The sequence below is a fragment of the Apodemus sylvaticus genome, chromosome 11 (genome assembly GCF_947179515.1).
Source record: "Apodemus sylvaticus chromosome 11, mApoSyl1.1, whole genome shotgun sequence".
Classification (NCBI taxonomy): Eukaryota; Metazoa; Chordata; class Mammalia; order Rodentia; family Muridae; genus Apodemus; species Apodemus sylvaticus.
The window spans coordinates 17,081,782-17,103,796 of NC_067482.1; the positions used below are offsets into that span (position 1 = coordinate 17,081,782).

Consider the following 22,015-nt stretch of genomic DNA (forward strand, 5'->3'; position numbering starts at 1 on the left):
ATTGGGGAACAGGGGGAGGGGAGATGGCTTATGGGATTTTCGGTGGGGGGGACTAGAAAAGGGGACAACATTTGAAATGTAAATAAAGAACATATCTAATTTTAAAAAAAAAAGAATTTCACAGAAGAAAAAATAGCACAAGGCCCTGGTGGGAGATGGTTGACCTCGTTTCTAATGAAGCAAGTGTGCATTTGGATCCCTAAAGACTTCATTTCATTAAGCTGATAACCCTGCAGCAAGAAAACAGCCTCGAGGAAAGTCCCTCTGCAGCCTGTGAAAACGGGTAACCACGACTTGTGTAGGAAACGGTCTGAAGCTGAACACCTGCCCGTGTTCTAGAGATTCTGTTAGCACAGAGTAATTCGTCTCTTGCATGGGACCATGCAAGGATATCACAGCAGCGCTGGCTGATCAGGAGTCTACCGCTGAAGACACCAGACACTGGAGTCAGGCTGGAAGCTTCCTCTGGCGGGCTACTCCTCAGTGTGCTGGAGCATGCTGAGACTGTGGGGGAAGAGCCGCCAGCAACAGCCCCACCTAAGAACAGGCAAGGTGTGCCCACTCATGCAATAGCTGCAGGTCTACTTGGGGATAACCAGAGACTCTCTGGTGGGATCTGAGGCCCACTCTGCAGGAGTAAATCATTGTCTGCTCCTGGGAACCCAGATGGAGGCCCATGGCTGGGAATATTAGAGGGCCCAGTGGGTCTATCTATATCCATTTCTGCTAAGTGGACATGATATGTTTACCAAATCGCCTCTTGATAACTTTGTTTATACCTGTGAATTGTTGCTGGTGTCAGGTTTAGAGAGAAAAGCTGCTAACAAAGAGTTTTAAAAGACTTTTTAAACCAGCATCGCCGGCATAGCAAAAACCTGAAGACAATCCCGTGTCCACGGGGCGATGGCTGAGGTATGTTTACTCAGTGAGATATATCGGTGAAAATAGAGCCCATCGAATTAAACTCAGAAACTGTCCTGCGCAAATCTTGGTGGGCATGGTGGCTGCACACACCTGTGATCACAGCTACTTGGGACGCTGGGGTGAGAGGGTTCAAAGTTCAAGACCAGTCTGACCAACTTAGTGAGATGCTATCTCCAGATATACAGAGATAGATAAATGGATGGGTGGATGGATGGATGTATGGATAATGATGGATGGAAAGATAGATAGATAGATAGATAGATAGATAGATAGATAGATAGATAGATAGATAAAAGATACAGATAGATAGATAGATAGATAGATAGATAGATAGATAGATAGATAGATAGATAGATAGATAGATAGATAATAGATGGATAGAGGATAGATAGAAGATATAGATAGATGGATGGATAGATAGATAGATAGATAGATAGATAAGGGTGGGGGCTTCGCTTAGTGACAGGACATTAGCCTACTACTCACAATGCTCTGCCTTCGGCACCAGAAGAGACATAGAAGGAACATGTCACAGAAGAGCGTATGCAGGTGACTCCACTTCCTGCAGTTTCTGTGTTGCTTTTGTGGTTACACTGGGGATCAAACACTGAGACTTGCGTATTCCCAGCAAGTGTCCTCCCATTAAGCTACACTCTTGGCCCTTTGTATTTTATTTTGGAACAAAAGTTGCTCAGGCTGACCTCCAACTCATCATGTAGCCCACGAGGTCCTAAACTTGTCAATCCTCCTGCTTCAGCTTCTCAAGTGGCTAGAGATTACATGCCGGTACCACGACATCCAGACTCTTAGAAAGTCTTAAGCAAAGCAAATGTAACATTTTGTTTGGGTAACAAAGTAAAAAATATTTTAAAGGTATGATTTACTTAGAATACATAATGCTGAAGAGAGTTGAGAGCTCAAGAAACTGGGACACGCCCAGGGCTACTTATTGGTGAGGTTCTAGTCTGCCTTGTGGTAGAGACATAGCAGTTTGTGCTCTAACCTGTACTGTCAACCTCCTGTCCTGTCCCCCCCCTCTCCCTCCCTCCCTCCCTCCTCCCTCTCTCCCTTTCTCTCCCTCCCTCTCCCTCCCTCTCTCTTTTCTCTCTCCCTCTCTCTCTCTTCTCTCTTCCCTCTCTTCTCTCCCCCTACTCTCTCATTTTGAAGGCATATTCTATACTAAAAAAGCAAAACAGGGTTTAGAGAGATGGCTAAGGGCTGGCTGCTCTTCCAGATGACAGGTTTGGTCAGCTAACAATCATCAATCAGTAACTCCAGTTCTCAGGGGATCCAGTGCCCTCTTCTGACCCCCTCAGATACGGCACACAGTGGTACACAGATATGTGAGCAGGTAAGATACATAAAAATAAAAATAAAAACATCTTTTCTAAGTTAAAAAGCAAAGCAAATAAACTCTGGAATACTGCCAATTTTGAGATGCCTTCATGAACATTGAACAATTTTACATAGCAAACCAGAAGAACTCAAGAATTACCACATTCTGGAATATAATAAAAGAATGGCTTGGGCTCTTCACCATAGAACCTCAACACGTTACAATAAACAACAGAATTATCTCTCGTGCAGGGCACGTGAGAGAAGCCCTGTGCCAAGCTCTTTACGGCTACCTAGCACATGCAAAGCCCACAACAACAAAAGCCAAACCTTCGCAAAGGGTACCTTTCCATCCAGTTGGAGAAGCTCTCTTACCTCAATTTCTTCTTTTAAAGGCCCTTTCTTCCTTTGCCTTTTTTTGGGAGGGTGTTTTACTTTACTTCCTTAGGATGCTCGCCAAGGCCTCTGGCAAGCTGGGTCCATGACCTTCCTTCCTCTCAACTACATTTCCAAATGCAAGGCCTTGGCTTTGAAGACTGTCACAGTGGTGACAGCTGAGTTTTAGGAGAGACACATCCAGACCACAGCACCTACCTTGTTTGTTGTTTGCTGGTAAACATGCTTCAGAGAAGTGTGGAGAAAGCTTTATTAAACTTCTCTCTGTTCAAGAGCAAGGTGTGCATCCAACAAACACTTAAGCTCATTGTATACGAGGTCACAAGAGACAACTGTGGCTTACAGTTTAACTGATAAACAGAGACAACTGTCAACCACTTATTCTGTGGTCATAAAGCGTGCAAAGAAAATAGAGAAAATCAGGAGTGTGATGGTAGAACTGGAGTCTGAAAGACACATTTGTGTCTGACAGATGGAAAGAGAAAAGTGAATTTTAGTACGGGAAAACATACCCAATGATACACACGTACATCTGTTTAGTTTGGATCAACGTAAACTAAATTTGCAAGTGCAGGTAGTGTCAGAGCTGATGTTGGACAGACAGAAATTAAGCCATGAAAGTCTTTCTGTGTTGGGTGGGCCTGCCATCATTGCTGTGGTTTATATTTTATGCTGTATAAGTTATAACACACACAAAAAGTGACATGCAGTTAGTTAGCCATATCCAAGGCTTCTGTGACTCAGGAGTCAGCCAACGTAGATTGAAAATGCAATCCAACACTATATAGTGTTTTGATAACTGCAGACTATACTCTACTGGCTCTGTAATACTAGAGTAGAGATGAAAACCTGCTATTGCTTGGTGACATGGTGTGACATTCTAAGGCTACACTACAGATACTAAGTATGCATAGCAATGGCCTGAGACCCTGCAGAACTTTCATCTTCCAAGGACTGGTGTCTGTATAAATAAATAAATAAAAAGCATGTGACTCCATGTTGTCTCATCTATGCTAACACTAAACAAGGCTTGGAAACACAGCTCAAGGGAGCAAAGTTGAAAGAGTGGGCACTGGTCAGGAAGGGGGACAATGACCTGGAACTGTAGCACGACAAAGCGAGAGGGACCTGAAGTGCCTATCCGCTCACAACGACGTACCTCAGAGTGAAACTCTTTGGGGAAGATTAGGGAAACTCTTAGGGAAGACAGAGTTGTTTTGTCTAGGGCCTCATTCTTACTATTAAATCCACAGGCTTCCGTGAGTAGCTACATACCTCTGGGACTACGGAAAACATCATTTAATGTGAAAAGAAAGAACTGAGAAAAAAATACCGGAAACATAAGAAACCCCAAGTTATGCATTCCCAGACTCTGAAGCACCAGTCCTGAATTTTGGCATCTAAGACGGAAGCTAAATCAAAAATATAACTAGAGAGAAAACTGTAGAAAATGCAAATGTGACATCGTGTCTCCGTCTGACTTAATTACTAAAAATTAAATTTAAAGTAAACACCAGAGAGGTTTTACAAATGACAGAAGAAGCTACAAAGTCCACACCTCCAGAGTGGAAAACCCAGAAGGGACATGTCCACATCTTAAGAAGATTGGAAAATGCTAGAGTTCCATTATCACCTGAGAGATGGACCAGAAAGACCCACCTTTCCCTCAGATTGTCTGGAGATTAAGCGCTATCCACAGCTTACTATCACTTTCACCTTAGTTCTCCACTGCAAGCCCTGCACAGTTTGCTGCAATTGTTGAGAACAGGCCATTCAGCCATTCGATTAGCAGCTGACTTGTGCTGCCTGGTGCATAGAGCTGTCAATCAGCCCACTCCTTCAGCAATCAAATGGACGGGAACCATGATGCACTGCTGCTTTGAGCGCAGCACAGTAGCGCAGAAGCATCTACTTCAGCTGTGGTTAACCCTGAACCCCTGCCTGTTGCTGAAGCCATGGATTCTGCTCCAGAAGGCCTTGCCTCAGTTATGACAGCTGCATGGAGCCTGTACCTGTCTCGGTACACTTTACTGATGCCGGTCCAAGCCTCTGAGAACTCTAGATGTCTCTGCCCATCCTATAGCTATTCTCACTAAGCATGGGTGAGGGGCACCACTCGAATGGCCCAGCAAAACACCTGTGTCAGTGGTGTTCCGCACATGACTGATAAGAGAAGCTGTGTGCCAACATGCCACATCCCCCAGCCTCTGATTTCAATACCCTGTGTTCAGAGATTTTGACAATTTGACTATGGGGATCTCTGTGCAGATCTCCGGATTTGTCTTGTTTAGAGCACGACTTAGTCATGGTTCTCAACAATAACAAAAGTTATAGAATGGATTATACATGTGTTTTCGTATATAATATAGAAATATATTTTATATATAATATATACTACATAATATATACAGTATTTATTATATAGTCTATTCTATAAAATAAAATATTCTAAAGAATATAGTATATAACATATATAAGCCAGGTGGTGGTGGCACACGCCTTTAATCCCAGCACTTGGGAGGCAGAGGCAGGTGGATTTCTCAGTTTGAGACCATCCTGGTCTACAGAGTGAGTTCCAGGACAGCCAGGCTATACAGAGAAACCCTGTCTTGAAAAAACCAAATATATATATATATATATAAAATTTATGGTTCATAGGCTACAGTCCAGTTAGTCCAACAATGGCTGCCTATGAAAAGAAGGTTGAGAATCCAGTAGTTGCTCAGTTCACAAGGCTGGATGATGTCTCACTGGTCTTCAGTACATGCTACAATCCCAAAGTAGGCTCTAATGCCAGTGAAGTAATAAGACTTGCTAGCAAGGGCAAGATCAAGAGGCAAAGACTGAGGCTTCCTTCTCCCACGTCCTTTATACAGCTGACATCAGAAGGTGTGGCCCAGAGTAGAGGTAGGTCTTCCTATCTCAAAAGATCTGGTTTAAAGGTATGTCTGCACTCCTCAAATAATCAGATTAGGAGTGGATCTTCCAGTTTCAAATGATTCAATAAAGCAAAAGTTCCTCAGCCCTTTGGGTTTTAGTTTATTCTAGATGTGATCAAATGACTACTAAAACAGCCATCACAGAACACAGTGAGTTCTCTTGTTCAGGAAGCTCAAGGTCTTACTCCCATGAGTATTCTCTCTGCTGGTTCCCCTTCCCAAGTTCACATTATGGATGCAGTGTCTTTAGGTGTCACATAGTATCTTTAGATGTCACAGTGTCTTCAGGTGTCACACAGTGTCTTCAGGTGTCACACAGTATCTTTAGATGTCACAGTATCTTCAGGTGTCACACAGTGTCTTCAGGTGTCACACAGTATCTTTAGATGGCACAATGTCTTCAGATGTCACACAGTGTCTTCAGGTGTCACACAGTATCTTTAGATGTCATAGTATCTTCAGGTGTCACACAGTGTCTTCAGGTGTCACACAGTGTCTTCAGGTGTCACAGTGTCTTCAGGTGTCACAGTGTCTTCAAGTGTCACACAGTATCTTTAGATGCCACAGTGTCTTCAGATGTCACCCAGTGTCTTTAGGTGTCACACAGTGTGTTTAGATGTCATACAGTGTCTTTAGGCTCTCTCTTCCTTTTTCCTCATTATTTCTTTCTGTTCTCAGAATCAATCATTTCCATGATCTTATCTCCAATACGCTGACTTTTTTTCTTCTGATTACTAAAAAGTGCTGCTAAAGACCTCTGGGGATTTTTAGTTTGAGTTTTGGTTTTCTGTGTGGTCTCGGCGTCTGACCCAGGGCCCCATGCCTGCTTCCGGGGCATGTTTCCTAACATCGTGCTGAACTGTCACCTCTTAGGTTTTTTAATTCTTCAGATCCTCAAGCTTTTAGTTCCTTTTTTTATAATTCTTTCCACCTCTTTGCTGATATTCTGTGTTTTTGACAATTGTTATTCTTTGCACTGGCTTCCTTAGCTCTATAAACATGTTTAAGACAAGCGAAGTGACATTTCTAGCTGCTGAGCGGCAGCACACACCTTTAATCCCAGCACTCAGGAGGCAGAGGAGGTTGGGTCTCTGAGTTTGAGGCCAGCCTGGTCCACAGAGCAAGTTCCAGGGCAGCCAGGAATACACAGAGAAACCCTGCCTCAAAAAACAAAACCAAAAACCAAAACAAAATGAGAAGACATTATAAGAGAGATACATTATAGCTAGTGTATCTCTTGCCTAGCTTCCAGGGAGACCTTGGGGACCTCATTTGAACTTAAATAGCTCTTCAAAGACCCTGTCTCAATATACAGTCATATGTTCTGAGAACACCAACTGGTAGACCTTTATCAAAAGGATTGGAGGGGGCATAATTAATTCAACTCAAAATGTGAGTTGTATTCAAGAAAAATAATCATGAAAGAAAAGCAATAAAGAACAGATGCCTTAACATACACATGTGTATGTATGTATTCAAATGATTGGCATGCATTTAGAATGTCAATACTATGGTGCCCTCTTATTCCCAATGGCACTTGCCATAGGTTCAAACACCCAGAGACCACAAGGATGGTGATAAGGTGAGAGACCAGATCTTCTGAGTTCAGACTCCATCTTTGAGACCCTGACCTAATGTTGAACTCGAGTTAACGAATAGGCCGGCACTTAGCACCAGTTTCCAGGTTATTCCCCAACAAATCTGCAACCCCAGGTTACAAGCCTGTCCCTGGCACTTTACTTCCTAACAACCACCAATCAGGAGAAACAAAACAACAATAACAACAACAAAACAAACAGAAGTTAAGTTTATGGTTTGGCTCCCAGCACCAGCCAATTATGTTAAAGGCGATAATGGCGCCCCAACCAGATGTGTGCCAGGCTAGATACCCCCTTCTTACTCTATAAATGCTTGTCTGAAACTAAGCTTAGGGCTGCGTCCTCCCGTTGTCCTGCATGAGAGATGGAGGTATAGCCCAAGCTCTAGCTTGAATAAAGAGACCCTAATGCAACTGCACTGGAATCGGCTCCTTAGTGGTCCTTTTGGGTTCACAAATATTTTATGGCACAACAAAGGTATTCTGAGAAAGAGAACGAGACATCACCTTCACATAGCCTACATTCTCACCTCTCATTAGAGTATATTGTTATATAGCTATAACCTTTTGCTATGCCTAATTCATAAATTAAACCTTATCATAGGTATCCATATATAGAAAAAATAGCATAGACCTATCCAGAGCTTGGTATGGATATCTGTGGTTTCAGACATCCGTGGAAGGTTTTGAAATATATCCACCATGGATTAGCCCAAAAGCTCAGAATAAACAAGATACAACTCACAGACCACACGAAGCTCAAGAAGGAGGAAGATCAAAGTGGGGGGGGGGATGCTTCGGTTTTTCTGAGAAAGGGAACAAAATACTCTCAGGAGCAATTATGGAAACAAAGTGTAGGGCAGAGACTGAAGGAAAGGCCACCCAGAAACTGTCCTTCCTGGGGATTCATCCTATAAACAGTCACCAAACCCCAACACTATTACAGATGACAAGAAGTGGTTGCTGAAAAGAGCCTGTTATGGCTGTCTCCTGACGGGCCCTGCCAGAGCCTTACACATACAGAGGCAGATGCTAGCAGCCAACCATTGGACTGAGCACAGGGTCACCAATGAAGGAGTTGGAGGGAGGACTGGAGGAGCTGAAGGGGTTTGCAGCCCCATGGGAAGAAGGATGATGTGGACCAAACAGTCGCCCCAGGGCTCCCAGAGACTAAGACATCAACCAAGGGATACATATGATTCCAGCTGCAACTGTGGCTGAGCAATGCCACAGGAAGGCATCAGTGGGGGGAGTGGTCCTTGGTCCTATAAAGGCCCGATAGATGCCCTACCATGGGGAAACCAATTGGGGGGGGTAAGGTGGGAGTGGGTTGGGCAGAGGGACATCTTCTTGGAGGCAGAGGGTTGGGGATTTTCTGGAAGGGGGAAACCAAGAAAAGGTATAACATTTGAAGTGTAAATGAAGAATATATTCAATTAAAAAATTAAAAAATAAATGAAAAAGGGCTGCTACTCTGAGCCTACCCGACAACTTTAAAAGGTCGATTGTGCAAGTATTAAACCAAGACAAGCTAAAATGTAACTGTGGTATAAAATGGAGGACTGGAACAACAGTGGGTAAGGGGCTTGCCACTTAAGCATGAGGGTCTGAGTTCAGTTCCCCAGAACCCATGACGAAAAGCCCATGGTAGTTTGTGCTTTAATCCTCATGCTGGTGAGGTAGAAACAGATACATCTCAGGCAGTCTGGCCTACTGGCAGGTTCAGCCACGCTGGACAGTACCTGAGGGATGCCAGTCAAGGTTGACCTCAGGCTGTTACATGCATGTACACACCTGTACCCAAATAAATATGCATGCGTGCACATTTGTACATACAGGACTGGAAATAATCTCATGGGCCAATTTGGGCATAGCAAATACAAATAAATAGAAGACTGAGAAACAGAGACATATATTCCTATCAGGGCCATTGCAAAATCAGTCCTCTCTGGCAAGCAATCAAAACGGTACAGAAAATATTGAGTATTTTTATCATTTGTCTTAATAATTCCACAGAAGAAGAAAAAAAAATAAAACTGTTTATGTTATGAGGTGGGTTTCACGGTGTTGTCCTTGCTGGGGTTCAAGCAGTCATCTGTCTCAGACACCTCAACAGATGAGGCAACAGGTGTACCCCTTCACCGGGAACCAGAGCATTATTATTGCATTACTGAAATATTAGAAACAACCCAACTCCTCATAATCGAGAACAAACAGTCTAGACATGTAAAGAACTGTTTAAACATAGCTCATCTGGGGCTGGGTGTGGTAGCACAGGCCTCTAATGCCAGCACTCAGGAGGCAAAGGTAGGCAAACTTTCGTTGAGTTCGAGGCCAGCCTGGTCTACCCAGAGTTTCAGGACAGCCAGGACTACACGAGGAAACTCTGTCTGAAAAACCCAAAATAAGAGATCTGCTGTAGCCAAGGCAACAGGAAACACAGGGATAAAAATGGGGCAAAGACTGAGGGACAGGTCACCCAGAGACCACTCCACCCGGGGATCCATCCCATTTGCAGACACCACACACACACACACTAGTGCTGATGCCAGGAAGTGCTTGCAGACAGGAGCCCAGTAGGCTATCCTTGGAGAGGTTCTGCCAGCACCCAACTAGACAGATGTGGACACTCACAGCCATCAGACTGAGCCCAGGGACCCCAATGGAGGAGCTGAAGGGGACAGAAAAAAAGTAGATCAGCCTGGGCTCATACCTGAAAAAAGAAAAGAAAAGAAAAGAGAAAAGAGAAAAGAAAAGAAAAGAAAAGAAAAGAAAAGAAAAGAAAACAAAGAAAGGGGTAAATTAAAGGGGTAAATTAATAACATGTTCTTTTTTTTTCCTTGGAGGGTTTTTTTTTTTTTTTTGATTGTGTTTTGTTTCGGTTTTTTGACCTGTTTTTGGACCTATGATGTTTTATGTGTTTGAGTGTTCTGTGTACAGATATATCTGTGCGCCACACACATGCAGTGCTGTGGAAGTCAAAAGAGGGTGACAACGCCTGTGGAAATGGAGTTGCAGCCAACTGTTAGCGGCCACAAGGGTGCTGGGACCTGAACTAGCGTCGGCAAGAGCGACACGTGAGCCCTGGCCCTGCGTAGAGTGATTTTTTTTAAAGTCATTTCTAAGTGAATTGCTGAAAACAAATATGAATATTTAAAACAAAAAAATATTTTCTCCCCTTCTGGGATAATTTTCTTCCATCTTGGAAGCAGCTTTTGAGCAATTATTATTACTATTCTTGTTGTTGTTGTTGTTGTTGTTGTTGTTATTATTATTACTGCTACATACCATCAGACTGCAGACTGGCTTGCCAAAAGTCACAGGACAAAACAATAGTGTTGTTGCCAACACTGGATTACATCTGCCCTTAAAAAGATGTCCAGATGTTATCTCTCAGAACTATCTATTTACTAATCTAACCAGCCCCCGGGGCTTTTATTAGACACAAACAAAGAAGCCAAGATAAGGTTAATTAAGGAGGAATCTGTTCCTTTTCCTTGGTGGCCTGGGATAAACAAAAGTACGATTGGTTAGTGAAAAGTTTTTTACATTTTTTTCTTAAAGGAATAACTCCCTGACCAAGGAAAAGGAAAGTTCAAAATGCTAAATCACAGCGTGGGACTTCCAAGAAATGCACTGTTGTTTAGACAGGACCCTTTACTATTAGGAGAGACTGGTGGAAAGAGGGGAGTCTAGACACTGAGAAATTCAAACGAGCACTCGAGTTTTGATTTGAGAGAAACTTCCCCTCTGAAAAGCAAAGGAAGCTTCATGTCTTTACTACACAGTCACACTGTTAACCTACTGAAACAAATCCACACAATTCCATAATAAAGCAGTTGGAAAGGAAGGCCAGACACCACATGTGAGGGCCAGCAAGCCTGCTCTGCCTGCCTCTTGGGGATTACCTCACCACTGAGTGACTTGGAATTTTTCAAGAAAAAAAAGAGGTTTTTTTTTTTTTTTTGGTTGTTGTTGTCCAAGGCGGAATTAAAATCTATCTGTTGATTTCAACAGTCTTGATAATCCTTGGCTTTTTTCCCAGGCCTGTGAGAAACTCCAGCAACATCCTGTCTTACTTAGCTAGTTTCGATTTCTCCTAAAACGCTTTCTATCCATAAACACGATCTCTGTGGGATTTTTCTCTTTTCTTTTTCTCCAATCTATACTGCACGTCCTCTGCAAGCTGGCATGAAACTTGCCAAACATGGAGTCTGGAAAGCAAATCCCTTACAGTGCCTGAACCCAAATGGTCTATCTCTAGCTATCATGGCTAAGGGCCCAGGTTGATCTGAGAAGCCTTTTACCCTGGAAACATATTTCTGCTGTCATGGGAGGAAGGAGCCCTTGCAGGTGGGAGGGAGTCAAGGCTCTGGGGCTCAGGGGTTCAGGGCCTCCAGGGCTCTGGGGTTCAGCGGCTCAGGACATCCCGGGTTAAGGGGCTCAGCACCTGGAGGCTCTGGCCAACCTCAACACAAGCTCCTACCCAATGGGCCTTCCTCTGGGTCATCTCAGCTGCCCTCAAGGGATATTCCTGAGCCCTGTGGCCTCCACACCGTGAGCTGGGCTTCTGAAGACATTGCTCCTCCTATCCTCGCCAAACCTCCAATGAAAGCCACACACTTTCCCGACTGGGGCTCCCGACATCCCCAGGGTCGCTGAGTCTCCACTCTGCTTCCTAGAGGAAATGGCGTCCACTGGCAGGGAGGCAGAGGGACAGTGGGGCAGAGGGGAGAGCCGCAGGGCACGTATTACCTGGCCTCCCTAAAGTGCTTCTCTTCTTCAGCAGATCAGTGCAGGCAGCCCCAGCAACTACACGCAGAGTGAGCGTTGAGCTCCGGGTAGAGGAAAGTTCTGGAAGCAAACTGGCTGGGCATGCGCACTGTGCACAGCCCGACTAGACGAAGTCACAGAATCAATGGCGCAAGATTTCAATCCTTGGCTGATGCCAAATCTGCCCAGCTGGGCTCTGGTCTGTTTGTCACTTGCGAACATTTATACCAAGTATTTACTATGCTAGGCTTCAACAACATTCTTCCAGGATAGGTGCAGGGTTATCATCATGTTCAAACGTGGGTCTTTACAAACCCTCCTCTAGGAGAGAATAGAGTATCCCAGACAAGCTAACATTGTTTGCTCTATCCGATCGACGAGGATGAGCCTTGCGGTGTCGTGAGCACTTGCAGCAGAAAGGACCGACGGTCTGTGGATCTAAGGGAAGGCTTCCCCAAAGCCGGAATGCTGAATAAGCTAAAATTATCATGCCGCAGCGGAAGCAGAGTGGTCACGTTACAGACACGAAGGAGACACGAAGGAGCGGTGAATCAGAAAACGGGAAGAAAGAATGATGCAAGTGACTGAAAAAGGAAACCAGACAGCCCTTGCTGAGCCTTCACTCTAAGAAGTCTCCATCAAAAAATAATAGTAATAAAAAGTAAATAATATAAATAAATGAAAAAAAAAAGAAGAAGTCTCCATCAGCTCTGCTGGATAGAAGAGCCCCTGACTGGCTCGGTGTTGCTTGCTTCTGGGTGTATCCTCTTTCTATGTACACTTCGACAATTTCATACATGCAACATACTGAATTTTAGGCAAATTCCACTCTCTCATCCCTCACTCCTGCTGCAACCATTCTGCCCAGAAATCCCCCTCCTACTCCGAGCTCTCATTTTCCTTTTTGACTCATAAACACTAATTAAGGGTGGAGCCTCAGGAGCCCCTCCTCTAGGTGTGCTGAAATGATGACCGACGCTCTGAGCAGGTAAACAGTTACGGCGCAATGGGACGTCTAGTCCAGAAAACTATCTCAGCACTCCTCCCACTTCCGGGTCCTTCTAGCCTCTCCTCGGGGATGCTCCCTGAACCTGGGGGCAAGAGGTGACATAGGTGTACCGTCGAGGATCAGAACACTCTGCAGTCATTCCACACCCTTTGGCTAGTTTCAAGTCTGACCGCTACCCTCTGGCAGTATGTTGCTATTAATCTTTAACAACCACTTGTGAAACTGGGAGTTGTGAGAGTTGTGAGTGAGAGAAATCTAAGGCTGGCAGAACTGGTACCTAACCCAGGTCTGGCCTAGCCTCGGTCACAGTCGTTACCAGGACTAAACTGACAAATAAACTTATCAAAAGTCACCATAAATCTTGTTTTTCAAAATGATTTCTGTAATATTTTACTTATGTGCTATTAATCTATATAGAATACTAACATAAAAGATGAATATTAGCTATCCCCTTATTCTAAAACATACATTCCCTAGCAATAGGGGAAGATGATTGCGGCAAGAACAGCCATCATTCTGGGAAGGCTAAAAACAACAGCAAACAACAACAAAAACCTCTTAGATGGGGTTGGAGAGATGGCTCAGCGGTTAAGAGCAGTGACTGCTCTTCTGAACGTCCTGAGTTTATCTGAAGACAGCTACAGTGTACTCACATATAAGAAAGAAAGAAAGAAAGAAAGAAAGAAAGAAAGAAAGAAACAAAGAAAGAAACAAAGAAAGAAACAAAGAAAGAAACAAAGAAAGAAACAAAGAAAGAAACAAAGAAAGAAAGAAAGAAAGAAAGAAAGAAAGAAAGAAAGAAAGAAAGAAAACGTTGTTATTAAAAAAACAAAACAAAACTCTCAGACATTAGTGGGGCACAGGACGCAGTTCTACAATCCCAGTGCTCCCAAGGCTGAGGCAGGAGAATGTCCTGTTCAAAGTCAGTCTGCTAGACATAGTGAGACCTTGACCTTATCTAAAAAATCAAAATCAAAAACAAGCCTGTATTACAATGATTAATTCCCAATTATTGTTCAACCTTACCTATAGTCTATTTCTTAGCATATATTATAATATAGTATATATTATATTGATTACAATAATATATTATATATATATATATATATATATATATTTCCATTTCTCTCTTCAAGAAGAAATTTACTTTTGATTTTGGTTTATTTCTTTTAAACTTTAGTCAAGTTCCATATGATTTTCCATAGGGAAGGGGAGCACATGACGAAAAAGCTGGTAAAGATTGCTTAGATGTCTTTTACCTTAATTTGAGAAATATTTTTAGTTTTTATTTTACCAAGATTAAGACTGACTTGGGTTGTAACAATGCCCGCTACTTGAAGCTTCTCGAAATCTGCCTACAACTCGGTGAAAGCAGCTGTTCTAGGGAAGTGACGGACACGGGGAAGAAAGCTACAGGCAGAAGAGAGAGGAGGGGAGAAGTAATTTATGTGATAGTTGTTCATTTTTGTCCAGATACATTTAAAAGGAAGATACACGAGCTGTTTCACTGAAACTCTGGTCCAGCCGTCTCTAGAGGAGGTAAAGAAAGAATAGAAAATTGTGTGGAGACGGTCAAAGTCTAGATGTGTGTGTAGTCAATTACAGAACAGTAGCATCTCTTAGCTATTAACGTTCCCTTCTGCTAATGAGTGCACTCAATGATTTTGTGAAATAAAGCCAAAGAATTCTAATAGTTTCTGTCTGTCCTACCTTAATTAACGATTGTGTGAAGTAGAGCAAAAAAAAAAAAATTAAGACTTTGTTTAATTTAATACTTTTTGCCAGTCCTATCCAGCATTTGGTCAGCCCCATTGCAATACTGTCCTACTAAGGCACTACTGTCTGGCCGGGATGTATCAAAGGACTATATTTAGCACCAATACATATATGTGCTTTGTTTTCATTTGCTCCTTTTTCTCAGATCCTGTTTTGAAAGGGTTGGCTTCGTTCCTTCGTCCTGTTGTTCTATGTCTGTGGTTCTTTTCCCCAGTTTGCATCCTGTCCCAGAACGTGATATTCTCTGAAGAAGCTTGATATGATTCCTCTCGCTGTCACACTAACTCGTTTTAGTTTCAGCAGCTACGAGAATTTAGGACCAGAGCATCTTCCATAGCTACTCTATTTTCTAAATGCTTTGCTGCTGGATGCCACTTACTCTAGGTAGCTTCTTTAAACGCCTCAGAAAAGGCTCATGAACGTGCTTTCTCCCATCACAACCTTACCATGAGTGCCACAGACATCTCGTGAAACATCTGGAAAAGGTAGCAAGGAACAGAACAGCTGTGGCTTATGCAACTAATCTAGCAATCACAGTGGTAGGAAATTGTAGCAGCGGTGAGACAAAACGGATTTACCCTCAACAAATTAAGAAGCTTTGACTTGTCGGGAAAGACAGTATGAGAAAATATTAATGTTGCCATAAAATATAGAGTAGATCACGTCCCATGTGGGAAGCACATCTCCAACCCTCATTGTATGGCATTAATAGATCCATTGTATAATCTATTCTGCATCCAGGTAGTGACCTTGCCTGGGCTAAACAAGGCTACTGGTGGTTTCACATCCCTTACTATAAACTACCCATTTATGTGAAATGGGAGTAGAACAGGCAGAAATTCCCGGGGATCCGAGAGTAGGGTTTTCCCCAGGACAATCAAGTTTGTGGTTAATTTAGTTCTTCTAGGTCAGCTGAGGAGACCAGCCAATCACAGACAGGAAGGAAAAGGGATTTCCTAAATAAATATGATCCCCCAAGAACATGTTCTCTAAAGATATTCTCCGACTTCACTCCGGCACAGTGACTCAGTAGAACTCAGCTCTGCCATGAAGCCCACTGTCCTTTTTCTCCTGGGCATCATCTTCCTGGATCAGTGTGGAGTTCAAGGTGAGGAGGTTTAGACTGTATTAAGTTAGTACGTTCTGAGGACTGCATCGCTGTAAAAGCTTTCTCAGGCCGGCAGATAAAGCTGAATGTCTTGCAATGCAATAAAAAGTAATATTTCTCGGTCATCAACGCAGTTAGTCGCTGTGAGCAACTATCCAAAGGTCATAACCTGTACCTGCCAAGTCAAATATGCCTTCTTGGTGTAGGTATTGTGAGTTCCCTGTGAGGGTTCAAAGCATGTGTGAACATTTTAATGAGAAGGAACCATTTTTCAGATGTAAAGGGGATCTGAGTGCTTTATTTTGCATTTACCATGTGAGATATGAAATCCACAGCCTGAACAACAGAGAGTGTGACAGAAGAGACCCTTTTCTAAGTTGTCTCCTGCATCACTTTCCTCACCTGATGTTGTGGACTGATAAGGATGTCTGTGGTTAACCAACTGAGAAGTCAGAAGTCAGAGAGGCTGCCTCTGGCCTCCTTGTTCTTCACTTTCCTTACCTCGGACAAAGAATCTTCCTAGAGTGCGTCCTCCACGTGTGTAAAGTAGAAGTGTTGTAGTTATTGTGTGATGGTAAAACCTATGTGAATAGACTCTGACTCTAGGTAAGCAGGAAGGGATAAAGACGTCTGTTTAAAGAGACGTTTCAGAGCAGTGGGGATGAGAAGGAATAGGATTGAAAAGGTAATCAATTACTGTAAGTTGAGCTTTCTGTCCACATCTACACCAACTCCATGCCTCCAGCAGCAAGAAGTAGATTGAGGAATTGCTTAAGAAACCGGTCCCCATGGCACTGACAGGTTGAGAAGGTGTGCCTCACCTCAGTGGCGATTACGTATGGTGAAGGTTTTCTCTTCTTCCAAGGTTGTGAAGTAACGTAGTTAAGAACTCTAACGACCTAAACTGAAATTCTTCCCCTGTTCCCATTTGCTAAATGGCTTTGTCCTTATCATTGGCTTCCTCCTACACAGAATGGGAATAACCCTACCTTGAAAGGCCGTGGAGATGATGTACACACACTCAGTCACAGCAGCAGTGTCTGAGACAAACCCAGGTAATGTGTATTATCTTCCCTCTAGGAACCCTAGTCATAAGGAATATACGATGCTCCTGCATCAGCACCAGCCAAGGCACGATCCACTACAAATCCCTCAAAGACCTCAGACAGTTTGCCCCAAGCCCTAATTGCAACAAAACTGAAATCATGTAAGTAAAAGTTTCGAACGCGTGCGTGCATCCCACGCTGGGCAGAATGGGGCGTCTCTCCCTCATGCGGGCAGGCGGCTCCCCCATGAATCTGTCTGCTCCTTTTCTTTCTTCTTCTTCAAAATAAGAAATTTCTTCTGGAAACTGAAAATGAAAGATGACATACCTTTAAATAATAAATTGTTTCCTTTTTAAGGCTAATTAGGACTCTAATTCAGAAAACATATTTGAATATCAAAATTAATTAAATATAATTGATATACCCCTGCTAATTATTCATTGTATTCTTATTAAATATATTCCTATTAATATAATCAAAATACATGAGTGGAATTCTCAATGAATTAATAAAAAACATTTATAAAAAAATAAAAAAAACTACAATTGGGATTTTTTTTTAAAAAGGCTCCTAGATATTTAAATATTTAGGCAGGTTGATGAAAAGAAAAAAAATAGAATCATAATTCTGCTCTCCTAACCCCTAGGCATGTGGTCCTTTAAAACTTTTTCATCTCCTTCATACATATGTTCCTACTGATATGTAATGCATACATATACATGTGCATACAAAAGTAAAATCAATAAAGGTAAACATATTATCTACTAATTCAAGTTCCTAAGTTTTAGTTTCCTGAAGTCAACCATAGTCTACAATATTAAATAGAATATTCCAGAAACAAATGAGTTGTATGTTTTTATGTTTTTAATAATTTCACTATAGTACATTGTTGTAACTGATTTATCATGATATTATTTATTGTTGTTAATTTCTTACTCTGTTTAATTCACACATTAGACTTTATCTTAGGTATATAGGCATATCAGTACGCAGGTACCATCTGAGAGTGTAGGAACCTGGACATCTTCTCTATAGATGAGGAGACGTTGTCATTTGTTTTTTCCGTAACAGAATAACAATGGACAGACAGTTTCTCGTGACAATTAACTTTCTCTAATAATGCTATACTTGTTACTTCTCTGGGGGTGCTAGGATTGACCCTAGGACTTTGCACAGGCTATGCATGTACTCCCTCTACTTAGCCCTAACCCTGAATCCTAAAAATGACATTTAAAATTGTTTGAAGGGTTGCAGAGAGATGGCTGAGAGGTTAAGAGGACCTGAGTTTGGTTTATATTACCCACAGTGCACAACTCACAACCATCTGTAACTCCTCCCCCAGGAGATCCTATTCCTTCTTCTAGATTCTGTGGGCACCTGCATACTAGTACACATATACACACAGAGACACAGAAGTTAAAAATAAAATGAATTCTAATCATAATCCATTCTTGTACGTTCAAGAACATATGCTGTAGCATGTATGTAGCAATTAGACAACTTGGTAGAATCAGTTTCCTCTGCCCTTACTTGGGGTTCTGGGGTTGAACACAGCTCTCCAGGCTTATGAGGCACGTAGGCTTACCAGGTGTGCCAACTCCCTGGCCCTGGTAATGGCTTTTAATGGCTAAGCTGTTTTACATCATATTGATAGGCCATAATTTGTTATTGCTAGAAACAAAGGTCATGTAAAAAAAAGTCACTATCATCAAACTATTACTATTATAGTATTGTCTTTAGTTGTTTCCTAATAATTCCTTTTAAGAGATTAACATTTCTTGTTTGTTTGTTTTGTTTTGAGATAGTCTTGCTAGGTAGCCAAGACTGGCCTCAGTCTCATGATCCTCTTATTCTGTCTATGTGAATGCTGGGATTCCAGGCATAAGCCACCATTCCTAGCCTCTTAGAAATTAGAATTGTGAAGTTAAAGGAGATATATATATATGTCTTTGATACATAAATCAAGGGATTCTATATGGAATACCTATTCTTATTCTCAAGATATAAAGATTTCTAATTTTTAGAAATTGAGGTTTCTCCTGAAAGAACTGCTACATTTTTTAAAATCTACCTGTTAATCTTAGGAAGACATTTTTTGCTACATTTTAAGTGGTTTCACTGGAAAACTCAGCAAAATGCCTGCTTTTTCCCACTGTCTCTACTAAGAATTATTAAATTGTTACGAAGGGAGAAGGCTCACTTGTGTTTCTTTGGCACAGTGCTACACTGAAGAACGGAGATCAAACCTGTCTTGATCCAGATTCAGCAAACGTGAAGAAGCTCATGAAAGAATGGGAGAAAAAGGTGGGTGAGGGGAAGAACCCAAATTGCTTTCTTTTAGAGATCAACTCAGAAAGTCAACAGATCCTGGGCAAGCCCATTAAGGACCCATTTCCCATCCCTTTGAATAGTATCAACTAGTAAGACACTAAGGATCCAAGAATAATACGCTATCACCCCTTCCCCATAGAGCAGATCATCATTAACAATGTGTAAAAATTGACAGACTTGGTGGGAGACATTTAGAATAGCGTATGCACAAGAACCTTGAGAATTATGAAGGAAAGCGTAATCGACTTGGCTAAGAGGCGGTGTGGGAAGTTATCAAGGTAGACTCTGTCCATCAAGTGACTGCTGGTCTGGATCTTTGAGGCTAAGAATATTTATCAGGCAGTTAATTAAGTACAGTGTGGGAGTTGGTGGTTTCAGGGAAGGTGTGTTCAGCGAGCCTGAAGGAATGTAACTGGAACTTAAATGCAGAAAACAAAGGGATTGAGGTGGGAAAGGAGCCCAGGAAAGGTGGAAGAGCTGTGCCAAAGCTAAGGAGCTGGGTTTGAGAAGCTTTGGTTTGGGGTACGCGGTGGGGAGCTTGGGTCCCCACGCCTGATTCCTGGGGCGGCTCCAGGTCCGCTGTTAAGCTTCAGGCTACACGCTCGCCCAGCCTTGCCCACTTTGAGTGGTTCTCAACCTTCCTCATGCTGAGACCCTAATTCTCGTGTCCCTCATGGCGAGGTGACCCCCAACTATAAAGTCATCTTGTTGCTACTCTATAACTGTAACGTTTGCTCCTGTTAAGAATCATAATTTAAATACCTGATAGGCAGGATATCTGATATGTGCCCAGGATGGGTTTCGACACACAAGTTGGGAACCATTGGCTTATATGCAAAGTGGGTGGTAACGGTACCAGCCAGCCCCGAGGGGCTGTGTTTGGCTCGGGTGCCTGATGAAGGGAGAAGGATGGAAGACAGCAAGATGCCAGCAAAACAGAAAAACAAACAAAGAGGGAGCTGGGGCTTCTTTAATGTAGGGGCCAGCGCCTGGGAGAGAGCTGTGAGGTTAGCCGGCTCTGGGGATAAAGGATGATCGATCGCACTGGGGGGAGGGGGAGCTGGACCATCCCGAGGGGGAGAAGTTACAACATTGGAAAGCATTGCCTTTTTCTTATTTCTTGCAGATCAGCCAAAAGAAAAAGCAAAAGAGGGGGAAGAAACACCAAAAGAACAAGAAAAACAGAAAACCTAAAACACCCCAAAATCCTCGTTCAAAGAAAACTACATAAGAGACCACTTTACCAACAAGCGCTCTGCATCTAAATGGTTTCCAGATCATACTGAAAAGCCTCCCCTGGCGGAGCAGCCTTTAATACATAAACTTTTAATACATTAACTGCAAAACATAAAAGCGTGAATTTGAAGTTATAACTGAAGCTAGGAAGTTAATTGTAAAACTCAAATAGTAAGAAGTGCTAGAGGCAAAAACTGTCTTTGTTCTACACAGCCAACAAAATTTCATCGAGCCCTTGAGCACAGTCATGATAATATCAAATCTGGGCAAGCATCCACACATAGTTAATCCCATGCACAACAGCTGCCTGGCTTCCAGAGCCACACATTTTGCAGCCTTCGGAGTCTTCTGAGGCTCACGTCACCAAACCCCAGGCCTGTCTGTTTGCTGGTGAGCTAGACAGACCTCACTAAGCTGGAGAGGCCATCAGCAACTACAATTGGGTCAGCCTAGATTCCCCCCCCCCCCCCCCCCCCCCCCGCACAAAGTGTGTCTCAGAGATCAGTGCTAATGGTTTGGGGGTTCTACAGCAGAGACCACCAGAGCTGGCCTTCAGAACCTGCCATGTAGCTTTTGAGACCACGGGATTTCACCATTAACTTGATCCCATCTTCAGGGCTTATTCCAAGTTTGCCTCTTCAATAAAACTCTCCTAGAAAGTTATGGATGTAGCTTAATGCAGGACACTTGATGTTGCACGGAAAGAACATTTCCTGGCTGCTCAAACTCTTAAATCTATTCCTCTTGTTGCTCAGTGTTTCATGAGGAAACACTTCACTGTTTGTTATCTAATTGGATTTTCTTTGTTGGTTTGTTTTTCTCCTTCCAACGAGATCGGTTTTTTTTTTTTTTGAGAGTAGGGGCCACAGATTATTCCCGTAACTCTTCCACTGTGCCTATAAGAATCTGGTTTTGAATAATTTCCTAATTGTATGTGTGAGAGGTGGAAAGGCTGTTACACACCAGGCATTGGCCAATCCCCGGCTACTCCATATTGCCTAACTAACCCACGGCCTCCTTGTCTGCTTACTTGCTATTTTTTTAAGACAGTTTTTCATCTGGCTGTCCTAAAACTCACAAAGTAGACAAGGCTGGCCTTGAATTCACATATCTGCATTCTGCTGCCTCCTGAATGCTGGGATTAAAGATGTGTGCTGCTACACCTGCCTGCCTCCCTCCCTCCTTCTCTCCTTCCCCCCTCCCTCCCTTCCTCCTTCTTTCTCTCCTTCCCCCCTCCCTCCCTCCCTCCCTCCCTCCCTCCCTCCCTTCCTTCCTTCCTCACATTACCTAGTTTTCTTATTATCTTCAGGGATCTTCAGTGCACAAAACCAGAATGAGTGAAAAAATAGCCTTACCTTGTGACAGGAGGTTAATGTCTTTAACAAACAGGAATCACATGTTTAAGACATTTGCAGATATTTGGTACTGCTCAGAAAAAATACACAGGCCATCTAGAAACATAAGCTTACGTCAAAGACAGGTTTGACTGATTGGCAAGTACTAGACCTTTCCTCACTCAAAACAAAATTCCCCCAATATCATCCT

At 42.8% G+C, this 22,015-nt stretch overlaps 2 protein-coding genes across 7 annotated transcripts in view; one reads left to right on the plus strand and one right to left on the minus strand.

The window, feature by feature from the left end:
* The window catches only part of Art3 (ADP-ribosyltransferase 3 (inactive)), an 88,454-nt gene extending 76,407 nt beyond the window's left edge, over positions 1–12,047 (minus strand). For 4 of the 6 annotated variants that reach the window (XM_052198193.1, XM_052198192.1, XM_052198191.1 and 1 more), the window contains exon 1: positions 2,635–2,705. The gene's annotated coding sequence lies outside the window, so the exon portion shown is untranslated. Of the gene's footprint in view, positions 1–2,604; positions 2,706–11,946 lie in introns of those variants that run through there. The other 2 variants (XM_052198189.1, XM_052198188.1) reach the window with 2 other exon arrangements.
* Positions 12,048–15,727: 3,680 nt separating this feature from the next.
* Positions 15,728–21,646, plus strand: Cxcl9 (C-X-C motif chemokine ligand 9). The gene is made up of 4 exons (XM_052198960.1): positions 15,728–15,857; positions 16,938–17,064; positions 19,123–19,207; positions 20,361–21,646. The coding sequence occupies exons 1-4, from the start codon at positions 15,797–15,799 to the stop codon at positions 20,463–20,465; spliced, it is 378 nt and encodes a 125-aa protein (XP_052054920.1). The 5' UTR covers positions 15,728–15,796; the 3' UTR covers positions 20,466–21,646.
* Positions 21,647–22,015: the final 369 nt, after the last annotated feature.

Coding starts and splice junctions, on each gene's coding strand:
- Cxcl9 (XM_052198960.1), top strand. CDS start 15,797: ATGAAGCCCACTGTCCTTTTTCTCCTGGGCATCATCTTCCTGGATCAG. Junction 15,858..16,937: donor GGATCAGTGTGGAGTTCAAG/GTGAGGAGGTTT, acceptor TCTTCCCTCTAG/GAACCCTAGTCATAAGGAAT. Junction 19,208..20,360: donor TGAAAGAATGGGAGAAAAAG/GTGGGTGAGGGG, acceptor TATTTCTTGCAG/ATCAGCCAAAAGAAAAAGCA.